Raw genomic sequence first — 20,155 nt, forward strand, 5'->3', positions numbered from 1 at the left:
AGGTAAAATGGAACAGCTCTGCAAATCAGGTCACTATCGTTTTTGCCAAACTGACTAGCTCAGGTGTGAATTTAAGACTCTCAAAGCTGGAGTGACAGGGAAACTCTGCTGCTCTCCTGGAGGTTTTGCATTTATGCCGCTGTTCATTTGGGTCAGGCTCTAAACCCACTGATGTAAGGAACTGAATGTTTTTACAGTCCTGAAAACCTGCTGGCCACTGGGAGTTAGTCATGTGATTTTCAGTGGGGAGGGGAAAAAGATATGCACTCAGCCTGACTGGAGTGACAGCTTTGCACTTGTGGATACTTCAAATCAAACTCATTCCTTTGGGTGTGCCTGTGTGTTTGCATGTAAGAGTGTGAGAGAGCTGAAGAGCTGTACAAAGAGTTTATCAAAACCAGACCATCTACGTGAGAATTATTTTAAGCTATGACAGAGAGTATTTTGTGATGATATGTCTTGCTTTACATTTCTGTTCTCATATTCCAGTCTTCCATACACAAACTGATAGAACATTTTGGTGACAAGACAACATTACCATAGACTTTTATGGCACCTCATATCCAGAAGGAAATTTGTCATCAAATTATTTCACTGATTTTGGATTCTTGACAGTTGCATGAAACAGTGTTCTTAGTGGTTGATGAAACACATTCTATTGGTCAGTTTTTACTAACACATGCTATTGGTCAGTCCTTACTAACGTTTTGTTACAGGCACAGTTTAAACATCTCATTTGTCTATGTGGTCATAGATAGATAATGGTTATGAATAAAAAAATGGGTTATACTGATACACCATTGATTGCGTCACACTTGTTCGAGTTCTGATGCAAGCTATTTGTGGAGGTATGTCAGTTAGGCTGTCAGTAAAATGATAAGAATGAGAGTGAGGACTACTGTAGAACAAAGCTGTTCCACTGAGATCAAAACAAATTGTCATTAAAGACAGTGTCATTAGATGGACGGACGGACAGACATAGATAGATAGATAGATAGATAGATAGATAGATAGATAGATAGATAGATAGATAGATAGATAGATAGATAGATAGATAGAAATGATTATTTATTTGTCTTGGACTTAGTTAAAAATAGAGACAAACACATGAATCACAAATGAGCTTTGTCTTGTGTTTGCTCTGTTTTCATCAGTTGGCAGTAATTAAGGGCGCGATGATTCACTTTTCACGCGAAAGTCCTCAGTGGATGATGTTCTTTGCGTTTCATTCGGGGCAGTGGAACGCATTTACAAAAGTAGGTTAAATCACTAGACAAATATCTTATTCACAAGCGTGAGCAATCCTATCTCGAGCACAGTTTTACTACATTTTTCAGTGACTATGAAACTGACTCACTCGGCACAAGCACCACACTGACTGAGTCATTAGTCCTTACATGGACTATAATAACGGCCGTATTCCTTCGTTTGCGCATAATGATAAACCCAACATTTAAAAGTGCACCTATGCACTTCAGACTTAACTGGGTTGACAGACAACATCGTACGAAAGTCATTGCGTACAGTCATTTTATAAGCTGTGAATCTTTTGATGACTGACATGAGAGGAAGACAAGACTGAAATTCAGAGAGATGAAATCATTTACGCCTTAAAAGGGAATTCTAATGACAACCTAATATCTTTAATGCTTATCATGAGCACAGTTAACATGAAATAGCACAGAGTGTCAAGTCGCTGATCCAAACCCGCCACATAAAGACACGATTTTCTTAAGTTTAAAAGGATGAAAAAATTATTTTAATGATGACACGGTGTCACCTAGCAGTATTGCCAGCGTACTGTTTTGACTTCACGTCTGTAGCCATCATAGTCAACGCTGTTTTTTTTTTTTTTAACAGACACACTCTTAAAAATGAGGAACGACCCCAGCATCGCCCTATGGCTGCCATACGTTCTTCTGTAAGTGGGACAACTTGTCAAAGCCAATGGTTCAGTCACTGCTCAACAAACACTTCCCGCAGGTGTGCTTCAGGGACCAGTCAGCCGCCTGAAGGCTCTTTAACATATCCACCAACGGAGAGCAAACTCACACAAACACACATGTATGACCGATAGCAACCCACACACACACACTTACTTGTCTGACCTCTATGATCAGGGTCATAGCCCAGTTTTCATTACAGGGCAGGCTACACAAAGCTCGAAGTCAATGAGAGTATTAGAAAACAAACCAAAAATCCAAACTCAGAACAAAACAAAAAAAAACAAAACACACACTACACACATAATAGTAATTTCACTCCATGTGAGGAGAGTGTTGCAGGCTGCAGAGGAGTTGCTGTACTCAGAAGATCAGTGTAGGACTCACTGCTTATGGACCTGTGAGTTCAGACCCAACCGGGAAAAAATAAAAATCATTGTAAACGTGTTCTGTGATCTAAGGCAGGGTACAACTCAACATAATTGCGACCAAGTTCCGAATTTATACCGTGCTGCTTCCCATAATCAGGGTAAAAAATAATCTCGTTCTCTAGATTTCCGTAGCTCCTCGTTAGTATAGTGGTGAGTATCCCCGCCTGTCACGCGGGAGACCGGGGTTCGATTCCCCGACGGGGAGGTGACGATATTTTTGATGGTGACCTACAGATTAGTCCTGTCGCCTTGCAGGAAACACGTACCGGATCGACTCTCGGTTCCTACTGCTCTCGGCATATTGCGCTTTCGTTCCATGTTCGCGTGGATCTCTTCCAACTGCTAAAACATGCATGTTAAGGGTCTAAGCCAAGGCATCAGATGCTCCGACCTTTTCCCCAGACCAGGACGCTGGGCTCAGAGCTGGAGCTGGTACCCGGCAGCGGCGTCATGGCAGTCCCGACGATTTGAGCTGTACGATAATATATAGCGATTTTCAAAATAAATGTGTTCCTGTTAGCGGGTAATTGATACCACGCCTCATTTTACAGCTTTCAAACAAAAATACGTAGTAAGTTTACTTTTCGGTTCTTCAGTAGTTCAGCAGAAAATAAGGAGGAACAGGACTAATTTGTTTTTATGGTTATTTTACTAAATATACCTTTTCCTTAATTTTGTGTTTGGTGCAGCTGTAATAGGCACGATAAAGGAAATGTGAAATTCGTGAAGGAAACAAGAGCTTCAGAAAATGCAATAAAAAGCCATTAACATTATTCTACATGGGTCTTTTTTGAATGATGCTCGTTGATATCGGTGAAATTATCAGGAAATCGATCACAGCTCATTATATTTTGTAATCAAAATCAAATCCAGAAATGTGATGCAAAATATCCATTTTTTCAACGAGCAGTTTCATGGACAGTCCTGATTTTTTTCCCATCAAGAAGTCTGTCAGACATTTGAAATGTGGACGTGAAGGTCAAAGAGTTAGTGTTTAAAAACTTTGAAACTTTCATAGTTTCAGATGAAAACACACCACATCCCTGTCCTGTAGTGCAATGTACCTGCATCAAAAATGTATAAGGTGCTGGAGAAAAGTTTAAGATTAAGGTCTAGTAGCAACATCACCTCAAATTGGCCACAAAGCTATACATGTCATGTTGCATGACAGCACTGTGCTGTGGTGTGACATGACTCGACTCACTGGAATTCCTTTTAAAGGTAGTAGTCCCTCAACCATTTTGTTACAAGTTTATAATTTTGATAATTTTTTCCCCATTCATGAGGCTGTGAGGTTCACTTAGATATTTTTTGACACAAATATGATACATACTGCCATTGAAATGTGTGTTGAAGGTGAATCTTTCCTCATTAGCTAATTAGGACAAGAGCAGTAAAAAAGGAAATCTGGAAACCTGCTGTTTCCCACATATTGACTAGGCTCATTTTTAGTCAGTTTTCTCTGATAAACAGGTTTGGACACTGGTCAGTTACTCAGAGAAGAGTGTTAGTTTGATATGTCAGACAATGGGATTCCAGACCTGCTTTTGAGTGAATAGGAGAAAGCTACTATAACGGCACTAATAGAATAACCCAGTGCATCTTTTCAAAGATTTAGCACGCTGTCCTGTCACATCACTGCATACGTTACAGCCTTTCACACACAATTTAGCTGGCTAAAGTGAGAGAATCTAACCTGCCAATCTCCCCCAACAGTTATGAAATATGGGTTTGACCCTGCTAACAGCACAGCATGATCAGCAATTCATGCTAAAACAATCTCCATGAGAAATTTAAATTTCTCTCTTTTAAAGCAGCTACAAAAGTGATGGAAAACTGATACCAACTGATTCCAAATTTCTGAATTCTGCTTCAAGCTCGTCTGTCAAATGAAATGACAATATACAACAAAAGTCAAGGCTAGCAAAGTGTGCATTTCTCTCAATTACTTTAATTGGGAACCAAGCCTAACAAATTACAGTAACTCCATTCTATCCATATATTAGAGAGATTGTTTTTTTTTTTTTAAAAACAAACAAAAAAAAACATGACACATGAGGCTGAGTATACAACATTTATTGACAGCAATGTTGAAGTAGAGAAAGCATCTCCATGGTTACCCTTTAGAACTGGATGACCTGGCCCTGTGAACAGAGAACACACACGTCATCACAACCAATTTGACACACTAAAATTACACAACCCTGATATTTTACTTCTGTAATTAATCGTCCCATCTGTATGTCCGACATGAGTCAAAAGGAATTTCAGTGGCTCAGGTAGATTTACTTTTGGAAGCTGATGATCTTAGATATACATGGCAAATAAACTTTCACTTATACTGTCAACTACCATCAGCAGCACAGATGCAAAAAAAAGATTTTTGCGCGGGACACAGGGTGGTTTGATTCATTTCACATCTGAATGTGATAGGCTTGCTCTACTCCTCTTTAAAATTTGAATATTCCGCCTGCATCTGATGACTTGACTCCACCATGTTAAAGCGCTCTTCTTAAATCACTGCCCTAATTCCCCTCAGCGGCTGCATTCAAGTGACACACAGCATGAGGTCTGGACGAGGAAGCAGTCTCAGCAGATTCCCCGACAGCCTGCCTCGGCAGGGAACCGCAAACGCCTTCACGTTTTACTAAACCCTCCATCTAGTCACAGACAAACATGTTCTGGATGCTCAGATTGTGTATTCAGGCTCAAAACAAAAAACAACTTCGGCACCCAGCGTTAACGGCCGTCGCTGACCCGTTTTGCTGCGTTAGTTCTGTCTCCTGTTTTGTCTAGCTGACTGAGCTGAACTATGACCAAAAGTTGCATTAGTTTAAGGGGCTAAGTGTTCCGTAGACAGTGCTCTGAAAAAAACAGCTTAATAATACAGGATACGAGGTCAAACTGGAGAACGCACACCCTGCCATGGCTGTTGGGAAGCTGTGGTATTTTCTTCTTTAATTTAAGCTCCAAACCACAAACATGGTTTTTAATTAATCAAATGCTCTCCCTCTGTTACAATTATCCTCCCTTGCGTCTGCGGCTCTACCTAGAGGGGCCAGAGCTCTCTATGTATCAGCTGGAAAAAACGGTTTAATACGATTCGGAACTGAAAAACATTTGGACGCGAGACATTTCGGACTGACCTTCGAGGACGAGGAAAAAGCGGCTTCGAAATATCGTGCAAAAAGACCAGTTTCATGTTTTTTGGAGGAGAAAAATATCCAACCTTTTTTTCTCCCACCAAAAAATCTCTTATTCCACGCACAACTGCGTGTCAGGATCTGACTGACCGATGATATGAAGGTAAGTTATCTGGCCAATCACAGCCTTAAGTGAGGGTGTGCTGCACTCTCCTCATCTGCTTGGCTGGGCTTAAGGTCAATAAAGATGCAACAAATACTGGAGACAGAATACGCGCGTAATACATTACTGCATTCAAATCAGTGATTTCCCATCTGTACCACCTCTTCAGACTGGCAATGAACGCACATCTATGAGCCGTTACCACAGAAGACCTGAATTAGACTCAAATCCACTGAGAACCACTCTCTTCCAGACCAGACCAATAGGATCTGGCTGTCTATTCACAGGAACCCGTCCAGCTCAGGCTGGGGCACCCTGGGACAGGACCTACCTTTCTCTTCTTGTCTCCTCCCAGCTCAAAGTGTTTGCACCTCTTAATGGCCAACATCCTTTTAGAGCGACAGTTGGGCTCCACACACTCCAACCTCAGGACAATCTTCTTTGTGGTTTTAGCCTGTGAGGAGAGAAAGGACTCATTCTCTACTGTGGCAGAGGAGAAACACTGCTCTGTAATACAAGTATTCATGAAATCAGATTCATGATGTGCTATGTGGCTAAGAAGGGTGAGAATAGAAATCAAATAGTTAAGTGTATGTCACACCCACCATTAACAATAAAACAGATCTATAGACTAATCTTTCCTGTACGTTAGTGTCTGATATCACAGACAATTCACATATTATTATGACATATACGGAGCAACGTTTCAGCTGTGTATTGATTCATGTCAGTAGTATAACTGATAGTCAAATCTACTTGCAAACGTAACACTGTTGCATTACAATTAAGCCATTAAGTTAACAAAAGGATTGTTTAGTTGGTCTTAGACATGCAAGTTGACCTGGTTAGAAAGGAAACATCTAACTTACTTTCTTTCGGAAGATTGGCTTCGTTTGGCCACCGTAACCGCTCTGCTTTCGGTCGTATCTCCTCTTACCTAAGTGAAATGGCATTTTTACAAAAAGGAGCTCGAACTCAGTGTATTTACGTCTAGTTAGAGCGACGATCATCATACAGCCCAATGAAGCCACACACACAAACACATACACACATTACAGAGCACCCGTTAGCAAGCGCCAAGTCTCGGGCTGTAAGACTTACCCTGTGCATAGAGGGAATCCTTGCCCTTCTTATACTGGGTAACTTTGTGAGGCTGGTGTTTCTTGCATTTTTTGCAGTAGGTCCTGCGGGTCTTCGGTACGTTCACCTGAAAAACGAGAAACTATTAGTTTAACCTAGCCTAAGTACCACAGCATTTCCAAAGATTTGCACTTTATGTTGGCCAACCAGCTACAGGCCATCAAGTGTTGTTCCCTCTCAAATGTCTCTGCAAGAAATCTCAACTCTACAGTTTAAAACAACACAGACACTAAAACTCCGTACAGCCAGTAAACGAGGGACTAGGCCAATTACTGAAAGAAGTGCCTCTTAGCGGTCTACAGCTAGCAGGTAAGCTAAATCTTGCGTTTTACCTTGCTAAATAAACCCCTTAAACTTACGCTATAAAGGCAGAAATTAACTACAGCAGCGATACTGACGGGGCGAAATAAATAAACGTGAGAAACGGTCATCCAAGCTCCTTTACTTTAGAATTAGGAATTAGGAATATGAATCCTCATGTTAAGTACTCAAAGAATCCTATGGGTTCACAGCACTGGTGAAAAAATCGCTTATTTTGGGTCATAAAATGGTGAAAACGGCAAAATAATGCTCAAGTAACACTCAGTAGTAGTTGTATATTACAATAGTCAAACTACATCGTATATTGTAATTTCCTATTTCTAAGATTGATGAAGATTTTAGGTAGAAAAGTATCAGACGTCAAACATACCATGATTGCACTCCCAGCGCAGGAGCAAAGAGGAAGTTTCGTTTCTCTGTCGTGAATTAATGCCGGGTCAATCGAGAGACAAGGCGGAAGCACTAATGTTAGTCGTGTGAAATATTGCCACCTTGTGGCAGACCATAATACTTACAAGAAATTGGTCAACGCAACCGAAAAGTTCTTGACACAAAAGACAAATCAGTGGGCATCTTAAAAAGGCTACTATTTTTTTCCAGTTGTAGTGCAGTCTGACATAAACACACCAAATCATGAAACTAAGGAATCTGCATGTCAATGATTTATTTCGAGATCCACATCATCCAGTACAATATATCACGTAGGGTGTCAATTATGGTACAATTCGAGGTAGATTAAACATAAAAGTGGCCTAGAAAGTCTACCCGTTTCACAAAAAAGACAGGAAAAAGAAGGAATCCCCCACTGCCCCAAACAATCAACAAACAAATAAACAAACAAAAAACTGTATCTTATTTATTACTTAGAAGTGTTCTTTAACATACAAGACTGAGACTGAGCTGTTCCTTCATAGTGTCCTTATTATCAAATACCAATCTACAGTGATCAGACAAAATAAAGACACAGAAAACGATGAGCAACATTTAAACGCTGAAAGAATACATGTATACGTTCACAGCATGCTGAAAGAAAACATTATTCAGATTATCAGCAGTTTGTCAATGTGTTTACAACACAGTGCATAGACAGACAAGCATTCCACGTGTTAGCTATCCCTATTTGATCTGTGTCAGCTTTCCTCACTACTGAGACAACATGTCATTCTATGTACTGTTATTCCATTATCAGTGCATGTGACCTAACTGAACATTAGATCTTTGCCCGTCCCTCTGGTTTGGAGTATTCTTGTATCTGAATGAGCTAAATTATGAATAGCTCCTATTTGAGATCTTCTCGGAAGCTGGGCTCTAGCAACCGGTCGAGCATTTCTGCTGTGGATCTGAAGAATGGTTTTGTTGGTGATTAACAGAACAGAAGAGTGTGTGCCCGTCTACCAGTCTCATCCAGCCCAGTCTGCTGTTAGGGTCAGAGAGATATTGTTGGACCTGAAGGAAGAAGACAATGAGAGAATGAGAAATTCATACATCATAAAATGATATGTATGTTATAGTAAATAGTGAATGCTCACATTTGCCATTGTCTCTCACAGCTCTAAACCTATCAGTTAAGAATACAGTCTCTGACTGTGAGAGGACTGCATTTCTGTGGTTCTGTGGTACGTATTGCTGAGATATCTGTGCTGAGGTTTGTAATATGTCAGTATTAAAGCCATGATTCTGTTTGACATTCATTCTTTCTACTCAGTTTTGAAATCTCCTGCCCTTCTTGTGTTTATATCTTTCTTTCTAATCACCTCTGACTTTTCTCAGTTGCTCTAAATGACCTATACATAGTCTCCCAACAGTGGGATGTTAAAATCTATAAAAACGGTTGAATTTTCACTTAAACTGTAAAATTCTGTCGAGGGGTTAAATATAACAAGTTTTGAATAGCCTATTTCTTGCCTAATTGTCTTATACACTTGCCCCCTTCTCTCTCTCTCTCTCTCTCTCTCTCCCCCTCTCTAACTGCCTTAGCACCTCCTGCTCCACAGAGGACAGTCAGTAGTTAGTTTCTGAAACATAACCACACAGATGAATACAGTGTGGAGGGAACTGGTTCATAGCAGTCAGACGACAGTAGGTATCAGGTGTCAGTTTGACTTGTAGAGTGGGTTACCCATTGGTTCAACCACAGGTTTGCTCCAGCTCAGCTGCTTACATGCATGACCCCGTCTGGACACAGGTGTGTGTACAAGGGTGGGGCTTCCCGTCGACACGCTGATGTCTGAACCGCTTCTGAACTGAGGAGGAATAGGCATTCACAATGAAAATGAAAAAAAAGCTCTAAGACTCATCTGTAGTTCTGATTCAACTACTGCAGCTTGTTTGTGGAGTCTGTGAGGCTCTGATTTATTTAAAACAGTAGTGTTAATACGCACCATTAACACTGACTCACCTGTAGAATCAGCTCTGACTCCAACTGTTTGTTCTCATCCTCCAGGATCTGCATATGTGTCTCCAGGCGACACTTGTGCTGCTGTAGAGTCCTGGCCTCTGGGGATAAGGCCTTCCTCTGACTCCCACATGACCCTGGCGACCCCTTGGCCAGGTGTTGGGAGCCCACCGTTTCAGTGTACTGCCACTGAACACACTTGTGCTCCCCCTGCAGGATCCTGTGGGAACAGCAGCTTTAGAAAACACACTGAGGAACACTGGCACTGTATTGGAGAGGGGAGGGCAGGGGAGGGGAGGGGGTGTTCTTTTGACCTCAGACCTGTTTTGCTCCTCCAGCATGGCAAGCATTCTCTGGAATTCCTCTTGTGATTCGTGATCGGCGTAACTCGGAAAACAGGAACAGGGCAAGGGTTTGGGTTCTGGTCTGGGACTCTGACAACGCAGCGAACACTGTTCCTCATCCCTTTAACGCCACACAGGAAACCATGGCAACATGAAAAAACATAGCGACCATAAGAGTAATGACAATAACCCTTCTTTGGATGATTATCAGTGCCTCCTTGACTTAAGTCTAATTCATGTCTGACTAAACCGCTCATGAGTTGTCTCTGTCTTTGCATATGGACACATATACAGTTGTACACACTGTATACAGTTATAACCATGGTTCAAATCACGGGGGGGACAGGCGGGGGGGGGGGGGGGGGGGGGGGGTCTGACCTCCCTAATTAAGACTTGGACTCCCCCAAAAGAGCTAAAAACAACAGTTGGGGGGGGTAGAAACATTTATATAACCCCCCCCCCCCCACTGATCAATTTAGGTACATATACAGTTAAAACTGAAACATTTAGATACATATACACAGTAGGAGATTTGAAGGGGGATGAGGGGGGATGCCATCCCCCTTGTTAGCAAAGTGACCAAAATGCATCCCCCTTGTTAACCTGCCATCCCCCTATATACTCTATAGAGTAGTGTCAGTGACCATTGGGCCATCCCCCTGTTAAAAAATAATAAATCACTTACTGCATATACAGTTAAAACTGAAACATTTAGATACATATACAGTTAAAACTGTTAAATGTAGGTACATATATACAGTTAAAACCGTTCAACTTCGGTACATATACAGTTAAGACTGATACATGTAGATATATATATACAGTTATGACTGATACATGTAGATACACATATACAGTTAAGACTGATACATGCAGATACATATATACAGTTAAGACTGATACATGTAGATACATATATACAGTTAAAACTCCAATGAAAAGCGCAGTCATCCACGGGGATTATGTGGTCCACCTTCAGTGTCTCAGGAGTGGGGGATAGTGTGTGTATTAATATAAACTAACATGGTTGTGAAGTGAGGGCTCCCTGTTCTACCAGCTGAACTCAGCCCTTCATCTACTCGGCTGATGCAGTTTCATCTTCACCTGTGTTAGAAAGACCAGGGGCTCTAGCAGATCGCCCTGCGTGCATGAGCTTACAACTGTGTCGTGTGCGCATTTTGTAAGTAGTTGACTTAGTTGAGAGTCCACTCGTTACAAGTCTTAGTAGCTGGTTTGCCTGATTATCAAGCCTCGCGGCTCATGCTGTTTGAATTTCAACTTACCTTCCTTCGGGTGCACGATTGTGTGTCACTGAGGATCTACCACAACATTGCATCTCTACTGTTTGTGACAGTTGAACCTTGTGCATTACTGTGCTGCCCAAATCTTGCAAGCAAACCTGGTAAACAGCATTCTGACTCTAGAAGTGTTCTTACAGACACACCAGGGCAACACCCCAATATCTGAACACCCCCATACAGTCCTTCATCCGATTACCAGTTTCAGTAACCTGGCTGACTCATGGCACATTTTAATCTGATCAGATTATACATGCAGGTGAGATAACTGACTTAACCATCTGCTCAGAGATGGATTATTTCAACTGAGTTCACAGTCCACTCATAGTTTACTCACTCACTTTTCTGTTTTTTCACCATATGATTCTACTCTGTGAACCACTATATGATTCTACTCTGGCTACTTTGTGAAAATACTCACAGCAACATAATAGAAAACAATAAAAAATGGTTTACCTGAAAACAAAGTTTACTTGAACCAAACCTACCCCACTAAAGCAATTCAAGACAATTTTCGTTACATGTCTGATCATGGCTTATTAATCGTGTATGAAATACACTATTAACATATTCCCGACAGACGCTGTGTAAAACAAAATCTGTGTGTGCGTGTGTGTGTAAACGGATGATGGTGTCACACTCACAAACTGTGATTAAAGAAGGAGCATCTCTGGCCCTCCTGCTCTGCCAGCCTGCAGGGGGAGGAACAGAAAACAGCCGCTCAACATAAGTGATATTTACACTAACACAGCACATGAACCAGGTGACATTTACAACACTGGGGGAAATGTAAAGACACATCATTCAAGAGGCTGCGAGAAACAAACCTATGACATTTCCATAGCAGGCAACAGACATATAACATTTTCACTGGGTAAGGAAAAAGTGGGTGACATTAAATGAATGTACTAGAAGAATAGAGACAAGAAATGAGAACTGCGAGGGACCACATCTGATATTTTCTTTTGTTTATAAACAGAATAAGCAAAATGTGCTGTTTCGTTGACTGTTCTGTCCAGTGAAGTGTTTAAGAATGTTTTCCCCTGTGAATTTGTATCTGGGCTGTACCACCTGATACCACACACATGCCCAGTCAAAGCTCACAATGATTAAGACACATTTAACACAGATTTAAACTATCAGACAGACTTCATCAGAGAACAGCTTGTGTGGGAGACTGTCTGGAAGTAAAGGGACACATAAACACATACGCACACATGTGCACACTCACGCACGCGAACGTACGCACTCACGCGCGCGCACACACACACACTCCAACCAGGGTTCCACTTGTCATTTTTGTCTGGTCACACACACTGCATTAGCAGTAACAGAAACATGGAAAAGTCAGACCACTTTGGAAAGAATGGTCTCATTAATTCAAGGACTCTGTTTACCTAACTCAGTCTAAGTCAGTGTAACCTCAGTTTTAGGGGAGAGTTAAGGGTGAGGGGCAGACTAACAGAAACCATTGCTGTCTCACCTCACAGAGTGTTCTATCCCGGAGTGAGAATCTGAATGAGCCAAGGTAGGGGACGGGCTGGACATGGAGAAAGATGGAGAAAGAGAGCGAAAAAAGAGACTTCTATTGAAACTGAAGTAATGAAAGGAAATAATTTTTTGTACTGCATACACTTAGGCTTATGATAATATGTGTATATGTGCTGATATTTATAATTATTTTGAAAACTTTTTAAATATATGGAGCGATTTCACTTGGAACCCGTTTTGGATAAAAGCGTTCGCTTCACGAGTAAATGTTCGTGTAAATATCAAGGTTCTATCAGGATCACAATGGTGGACACTCTGAAGTGTGCATCAACAGAACAGTTCGAGACTAAAAATAGGTTTTAAAAGATTCCGTGCACTTTATTTTAGTTTATTTTCGTGCTCTCTTCAAACCAGAACATCGCATCACTTCTTGTCAGTTTGTCACAGTGAATCGTTTGTTTTAGTGTCCATTTTAGTTGTGTGGGCAGCTGGTCTTACTAATTTGGGAGATAACCATTTCAATAAAATTGCTCTGATAATTTGTCTTTCGGAGAAACATCAGTGATTAAAGGCAGACGATACAATGGAGACAGAGACGCAAACGGAGATTTTGTTAAACTCACGACAGCATGCGTTTGCTGTTCAGTCTGAATTTGAATCTGAAAATGTTTAAAACTGAACGTTTGCAACATCCATGTAGTTTTTCTCGGGTGATACACATAATACTGAATACGCATGTTCTAAACTGAGCGAGCAAGAAAGAGTGTCGTGTGTATAAATTCAAACCGGAGGGCATTATTTAGAGACGCGTGCGCTGACTGTACATGCTCACAGGCAGAAGTAGCCTATCTCACCTCTCTACCCATTTACTTGGTTTGGTAATTGCACGCACACAACTAAAAGTGCTGCCTGAGCTGCTACAGATTTATTATCTCGCTCCTAAAACGGCCTCTCTATGATGCAACGTTCTGTGCTCACTCAAGTATCTTTTAATTTCACATTAGTGTGAAACATCGGAAAAATAAGGTTGTCTACAACTGACAGGAACCAATTATTCATCGTATCAGTTGAGTCGTGGCACGAATGATCTGTAAAAGGGTATTGTCTCAAACTTTTGTACGTTGCACTGTCTGTTAACACTCTAGAGATACGTATGCGTGTGAGCCCAAGCACATCCATTCTCTTCTCGTGCACAAAAAACATATATGCGTGATTAACACAGAAAATGCCTGTTTTGACATACAAATGCCATTTAAATGAACGCCAGAAGTATGTATCATATATATTTTTGTGCCTGACTATAAATGACTGGAAGGCATTGTTTATGCCGGGCGGGGCAGAGCACGAGCGAGAGAGAAAGAGACTCACGCCGCTCTCTCTGGTCCCGGTGCTGACTGTACTGGCAAGTATCCTCTTTGTGGATGTCGGCTGAAATACTGTTTGGAGCGAAATTTATTTTTCAGCGTCACCGCAAAGTCCCTCATGTTCTCTCCGGACGTGCTCTGGTGAGGGAAAATAAACCTGAAGATAACCACTCCAAACCTCAACATCAGATGTGAATTTAACAACAGCTAAAACAAAGATAACAGATATTATGATATGAATTGTCTGTATAATTTGTCCACTCTGGAGAAGTGTGTCTCATGCAGAGGGCAATGACATCTGTCTGTGCATTTCTCATTCTGCACTGGGAGTGTTGCCCTCTGGATGTTTATCTGTATCATGCTTTTTACAATTAAAAATGGTCTCAAAGCAGCCTTACAAAGATCAAGTGAATAGGAGGAAGAAACCTTGGGAGGAACAGAGACTCAACAGGGGGAGCCCATCCTCCTCTGGCTGACACATAGAATAAGGATATTTACAGTGTAGAAGTAGTCCAGCTTTACCCGATTCAGTGACCCACAGTATCATTCAATAAATGAGTACCCTGGTCTTACCTGTGTGTAGTACTCTATAATTGGATCGTGTAGGGTTTTGCCCTTTGTTGCACGTCCAGATAGGAAACAAGTCTGGCATATGTCCATATTAAAGTGCTTTAAGCTGCGATACCTTCAGGGGGAGAGAACATCATGGTCAAAGTCACAGTGCAGTGTGGGCATTCATCTGCCAAATGGCAGTTATGATATCACAATATTCATACAGAACTGCATTTTTGATTTCACGTGATTTATTAATATAATGTTACTAAATCAGCTATATTCAACAAACATTTGCCCTCTCAGACAGTAATCACTGGTCACAATCTCAAAAAAACTTAACATAGCTAAATATATCACTGGCAATGAACAGCATCCTACTTAAGAGCTACTCTATGAATTTAAATTCACAGCTTATCTGATATGAGACACCATTTTGCAGCTATCTGTGTGAGTCATTCATAATACATAATGGTGCAGCCTAACCCCACTATGAAAACAAATCTGTCCCATGTTTGGTTTGCCTTCAGGGCTCTAAAAATCAAGCTGCTCATATTCAATTCATGTGAAATACCCTCACATGGTGTTTGCACTCTGTAAATACAATAATAACAAACTCAGTGTTAACAGTCTCTGCCTCTGTGCTGTTCTGAGAACATCCAGGACCATGTGGGTCTGGGCTCCGGTTCTGACCTGAACCCGCGGATGGGGCTCTGCTTGCAGATGGAGCATCGGACCTGGTGCAGGGTGTGTTCTGACTGGGCTACACGCTGCAGGACTGACAGCCACACGACTGCTTGAGGCTCCAGAGACATCCAGTCCAAAAAATCACTCTCACCCACAGACTGTCTGCCTGGTGTCTAAAGACACAGAGATCTTAATGTTAATGCTTCACTCATTTACTCATCATCCATCCATCCATCCATCTATCCATTTCCTCAGGAAGCCATCCGTCTGTGTGTTTGTTTTTATGTATGTGTGTATATATATATATATATATATATACACACACACACACACACACACACATACATATATGTATGCATGTATATATGCATGTTTCAGTCTATCTATCAATCTATCTATCTAAATTAAAATATCCACTAGATTTCTATAAACATTTCACCCAGTAATTCAGTTAGTACTTTACATAGCTTATTTCATTGGGAAGGTTAACTCTTCCAAGTTTGTGAACACTATTTTAAATTATCTTTGCAAACAAAGGATTACTCTCATTTACAAAATGTTAATATGATTTTTTTTTTATTTTGGTGAAAATAAAAAAAACTAAGATTGTAGATCATTTTGACTAATATATTTAAACTGATCTGAATGTGCTCTCTGTATACATGGAAGATACACACTTATGCCGTAAGATAAGTGTGTAACTCAGCAGTAAAACACCTTATGTAAGCTGGGAGTATGAGTTGTTAATTTATTTCTGTCTCATTATTTAAAAATAATTTGTGACATGTGTACCTCTGTTTTCTCTAAGGTTACGCTGCTTGTCTTACCTTTCATTGTAGGTTCATTTTATCAAATGTAACCATTTCAATCAGGGCCGTAGCCAGGGCAAAATCTGAACTGAGTTCCAGAAGCATAAGTAGTGCGAGTTTATTTTATACCTGTACATTTGTACTTTTTTTTACTTTTTCCCAGAGGAAAATTTGAGTTTCAGACATGTAATTTCCTAGATTCTGGTGAATTTTAATGCATGTACATTACAATGTAACCTATGAACAGCAAATTGGCATCTGGGACAAATAGTTGAAAATATTCTGAACAATTATGAAAGCATTGTATATGTAATTCACTAGCTCGACAACATTTAGCTGATACATAATTATGCAAAATGTAATTTGGAAGTGCTGCTGTCCCACAGGTAGTGAACAGACCGGTTCAACAGATATGTGAACATGGTAAATATGTAGCCTAACGTTACTTATGGTGTGTAAAATGTTGCCCCTTCTGTTTTCCTGCACAGTTTTTTTCACATTTAGCACTGCCAAATGTAAAAAGTACAATTTTCAACTGCCACTTTTTTAAACATTTAGAGAGAAATTCATGCAAAATAATGTAATACCTTTTCCAAGAGTAATGATCTGCATTGAACCAAAATTATAAAAAATACATTATATAAATATAAATGTTAAATGTAAATGTTAAATGTAAATATAAATGTAAATGTAGGATTTGAAAACTAAATACTTAGCAAATATGCTAATTGGCCACGCCCCCTTACTGTTTTGCATGGAAAGGGGCGGTCTCAGTCACATCGGCCAAAGCTGTGAGCACCAGAAACACCTTCGAAATGGTACGGCAGCTAACACGCCAAAAAAAGAGAACGGATCAGAATCACGTTATAACGTGAAAAGTTTGTGATAACAAGATGTTTTTCACGTTTTAATGAGAGAATTTATATTGTCAGGCTATAACGTCAAACTCATGTTTGAATGAGGACAGCGGTGTGCGGAGAACGGATAAACTGAGGAATATGGCTATGGCTAGTTGAATTTCTCGTTGTAGGCTAACAAGTCACGCTACGACATATCGCTACCACAAATACATACGACACGCTACAAACTTATCACGTTAAAAACTTTTCGTGTTATAACAATACACTGTTTATCTTGTTATGACGTGAAACTGACCCGTTTTTCATTTTCTGGCGTGGCACCTGTCGTACCACTTCGAAGGTGTTTCTGGTGTTCACAGCTTTGGTCGATGTGGCTGAGACCGCCCCCTTCCATGCAACACACTGAGGGGGCGTGGTTAATTAGCATATTTACTGAATAGTTTTCAAATCTTAGATTTACATTTAACATTTACATTTATATTTAACATTTACGTTTACATTTAACATTTATGTTTAACATTTACATTTATATTTATATAATATATTATTTTATAATTTTGGTTTAATGCAGATCATTACTCTTGGAAAAGGTATTACAACATTTTACATGGATTTCTCTCTAAATGTTTAAAAAAGTGACAGTTGAAAATTGTGGTGCATTTTTTTTACATTTGGCAGTGCTAAATGTGAAAAAACTGAGCAGGAACACAGAAGGTGCAACGTTTTACAAATGGTGCCCCATAGTTAATTGTTACCTAGGGTGACCATATTTGGTCAAAGAGGACACTAGTTAGTAGACGCTAAAATGTTACTCACTACTGGTGGGCTCTCATTGTTCTTATCCCTCCAACTATCAGATGTGACAGAAACAAGGTCGCTTATCACTGAGGAATGAATTCTGACTGGTTGAAATAAGTCTTATTTGGTGGATTGATACAACCATAAGGCCTACAGAGAATTTGCTCAGATTTGTTGACTGTTCTGTCTAGGCTATGCTCTAACATTAGCACAATAGATGCGTCAGGAGGGGGATTTATAACGATGTCAGAACACTTTCGTTCACAAAATTAAATCATGTTCATTCACACACACATATAATGCAAAACGTCATCCTGAGAGGGAAAAAATTACAGAGGTCCAGACCTCAGCGACCTCATAGCTGGCTACGGGGGTGGTTTCAGTAACAAAATCCCTTTTGCATACAGCAACATGGATAACTGTGTATTTCTGTGAACATCTGTTGTTACCTCCTGTGTCAGTAGTTTTGTATAGCTTCTGGATTAAAAATTTGGAAAAATGACAAACCTAAAAGTTGGAAAATTCATGTGAATTTCCTGACATTTTTGGCCTCCTCTACCTGCTCTTAACTCTCATTTAAACTTATTACACTGTGACTGTGTTCTGGTAACAAAATGGCCCTGTTAAAATATGTTACGTAGCTGCGATGACGACAGGATTAAAGAAACATGCCAATGCAGGGTGTCATGTATAAGTTAAGTTATAAGTTACAGTTCATTGATATCAGACCATGCGGAAGCAGCTGGTCACACTGGGCTCCACGTTACTCCCCCCGAACGCCGCCACTTCCCCCAGCTGGCGTGGGATCTGAATCAACTCCTGGAGTAGGGAGCGCAGATGATCCACATCACTCCGACCGTCAGCTCCACACACCTGACGGAACAGGACTGCAACAGACAGACACACACACACACACACACACACACACACACACGCATACAACACACACACACATATGCGCGCACACACACACACATACACACGCACAGCATGCAAATATACAGTTACACACATAAACTCAGGTTTGTTTTCCTTTTCATTCCTCTTAATGTTACTTTAATTACTGTAATGTGGAGACTCACATTTGCTCTTCTCTTTTATGTCTGCTTTGCACAAACATATCAGACCAGTCCTCATAGACAAGAGACGCACCTTCCCAGCGCGACCACTAGAGGGTACAATGAGATATCATACTGTAAGCATAACTGCTTCAAAACATACATAGACACACAGACACAGACACACACACACACACACACAAAACTGTGTGTGCAGAGATGAGAAATCCAGGTGTTACCCCTGCAGCAGTGTGCTCAGTGTTTCAAATGGGTGAACGCAGAAAAACAGTGATGGAACACACAGGCGAGAACAGAAGAAACACTCATTCATATATACACATACATCCCTTCTTCTTTGTCATTGATCTAACTGAGACATTGATCTAATGTTTAATATAGCTCTGAGATAAAGGTAAATATGCTGCATGTGTGTGGCCTGGGTTCTGAGGACATTTGACTGAAGAAGAGCCAAAGTCTGAGAGAACAGGAGAGGCTCAGATAACAGAAAACACTGGAAGCTGTGATCGTACCTGTCATAGACATTGAGTAGCCAGTTCAGGCACATGTCTACGTAGAGAGGAACATTAAAGATAATTCCTTTCTCCTCCTGCATACGTTCGTACAGAGAGGTCAACACACGGATGATCTCCAGGACGTCCACAATCTCTGTTGACCCTGCAACCTCTGACCCTACCGTGACCCCACATATACCCTGCAGCTCAGCCAGCACACAGCTCAGAGGAAGAGAGTCCACTGAGAGAGAGAGAGAGAGAGAGAGAGAGAGAGTGAATGTGGAAGGACGTTTATCAGTAAGACTGTGCTTTGGTGGTTGGTCAGTCTTTTCCGGATGTGTTTATCATGTTGTTGTGTTGTGTTCACATACAGACAGATCATATCTGGGTTAGATACATCTTGCTTTCACTTTTCCTAAACCCCACCCAATCCGTCACATATGCATACACTCTCACACACACACACACACACACACACACACACACACTCATTCATTCTAAATAGGTCGCATGCCACTCTCTCTCTCTCTCTCTCTCTCTCTAACTATCTTTCTTTCTTTGTGTGTCTTATCCCTTGTTCCATGTACACAGAGCCTCTGAGTTTTCACTCAGGGTGTATGTTAAATGAGTGACTATCTCATGAATCCCCTTGTAAGCTCACTGTGACATGTTAACTGATCAGGTTAGACTTTTCACAATAATGTACTGCATGTTAAATGATTGGATTAGACTTTTCATAATAATGTACTGTATGATAGAGAGACTGACACCACAACACACACTGTAATCTGTTCTGTTATTCTACTGTATCATGTAGAATATACAGGTATGTAATATATTATTGCA

General features: G+C 40.6%; 2 protein-coding genes and 1 non-coding gene across 3 annotated transcripts in view; 1 reads left to right on the forward strand and 2 right to left on the reverse strand.

Annotated features, from left to right (window-relative positions):
• The first annotated feature begins 2,507 nt into the window (after positions 1 to 2,507).
• trnad-guc (transfer RNA aspartic acid (anticodon GUC)) lies at positions 2,508 to 2,579 on the forward strand. The gene has a single exon. It is a non-coding gene; the product is annotated as a tRNA-Asp (tRNA).
• Positions 2,580 to 4,434: 1,855 nt separating this feature from the next.
• rpl36a (ribosomal protein L36A) lies at positions 4,435 to 7,557 on the reverse strand. Its single transcript, XM_030782095.1, has 5 exons — positions 7,512 to 7,557; positions 6,782 to 6,887; positions 6,550 to 6,617; positions 6,012 to 6,134; positions 4,435 to 4,518 (listed from the first exon to the last, which is right to left on the reverse strand). The coding sequence occupies exons 1-5, from the start codon at positions 7,512 to 7,514 to the stop codon at positions 4,498 to 4,500; spliced, it is 321 nt and encodes a 106-aa protein (XP_030637955.1). The 5' UTR covers positions 7,515 to 7,557; the 3' UTR covers positions 4,435 to 4,497.
• A 1,677-nt stretch (positions 7,558 to 9,234) lies between these two features.
• LOC115819516 (dystrophin-related protein 2-like) overlaps positions 9,235 to 20,155 on the reverse strand; it is an 18,618-nt gene continuing 7,697 nt past the window's right edge. The window contains exons 11-19 of the mRNA XM_030783025.1: positions 19,328 to 19,550; positions 18,822 to 18,907; positions 18,469 to 18,626; positions 15,279 to 15,445; positions 14,607 to 14,718; positions 14,038 to 14,171; positions 9,858 to 10,001; positions 9,540 to 9,756; positions 9,235 to 9,384 (exon numbers count right to left, since the gene is read on the reverse strand). Coding sequence (XP_030638885.1) covers positions 9,235 to 9,384; positions 9,540 to 9,756; positions 9,858 to 10,001; positions 14,038 to 14,171; positions 14,607 to 14,718; positions 15,279 to 15,445; positions 18,469 to 18,626; positions 18,822 to 18,907; positions 19,328 to 19,550 — 1,391 coding nt within the window. The remainder of the gene's footprint in view (positions 9,385 to 9,539; positions 9,757 to 9,857; positions 10,002 to 14,037; positions 14,172 to 14,606; positions 14,719 to 15,278; positions 15,446 to 18,468; positions 18,627 to 18,821; positions 18,908 to 19,327; positions 19,551 to 20,155) is intronic.

The sequence above is a fragment of the Chanos chanos genome, chromosome 8 (assembly GCF_902362185.1).
Source record: "Chanos chanos chromosome 8, fChaCha1.1, whole genome shotgun sequence".
NCBI lineage: Eukaryota > Metazoa > Chordata > Actinopteri > Gonorynchiformes > Chanidae > Chanos > Chanos chanos.

Excerpts from the sequence above, each read along its gene's own strand:
- rpl36a (XM_030782095.1), bottom strand. Across the intron at positions 6,135-6,549 it reads AGCCAATCTTCCGAAAGAAA|GCTAAAACCACAAAGAAGAT; the intron begins GTAAGTTAGATG and ends CTCTCCTCACAG. Across the intron at positions 4,519-6,011 it reads GAGGAGACAAGAAGAGAAAG|GGCCAGGTCATCCAGTTCTA; the intron begins GTAGGTCCTGTC and ends CTCTGTTCACAG.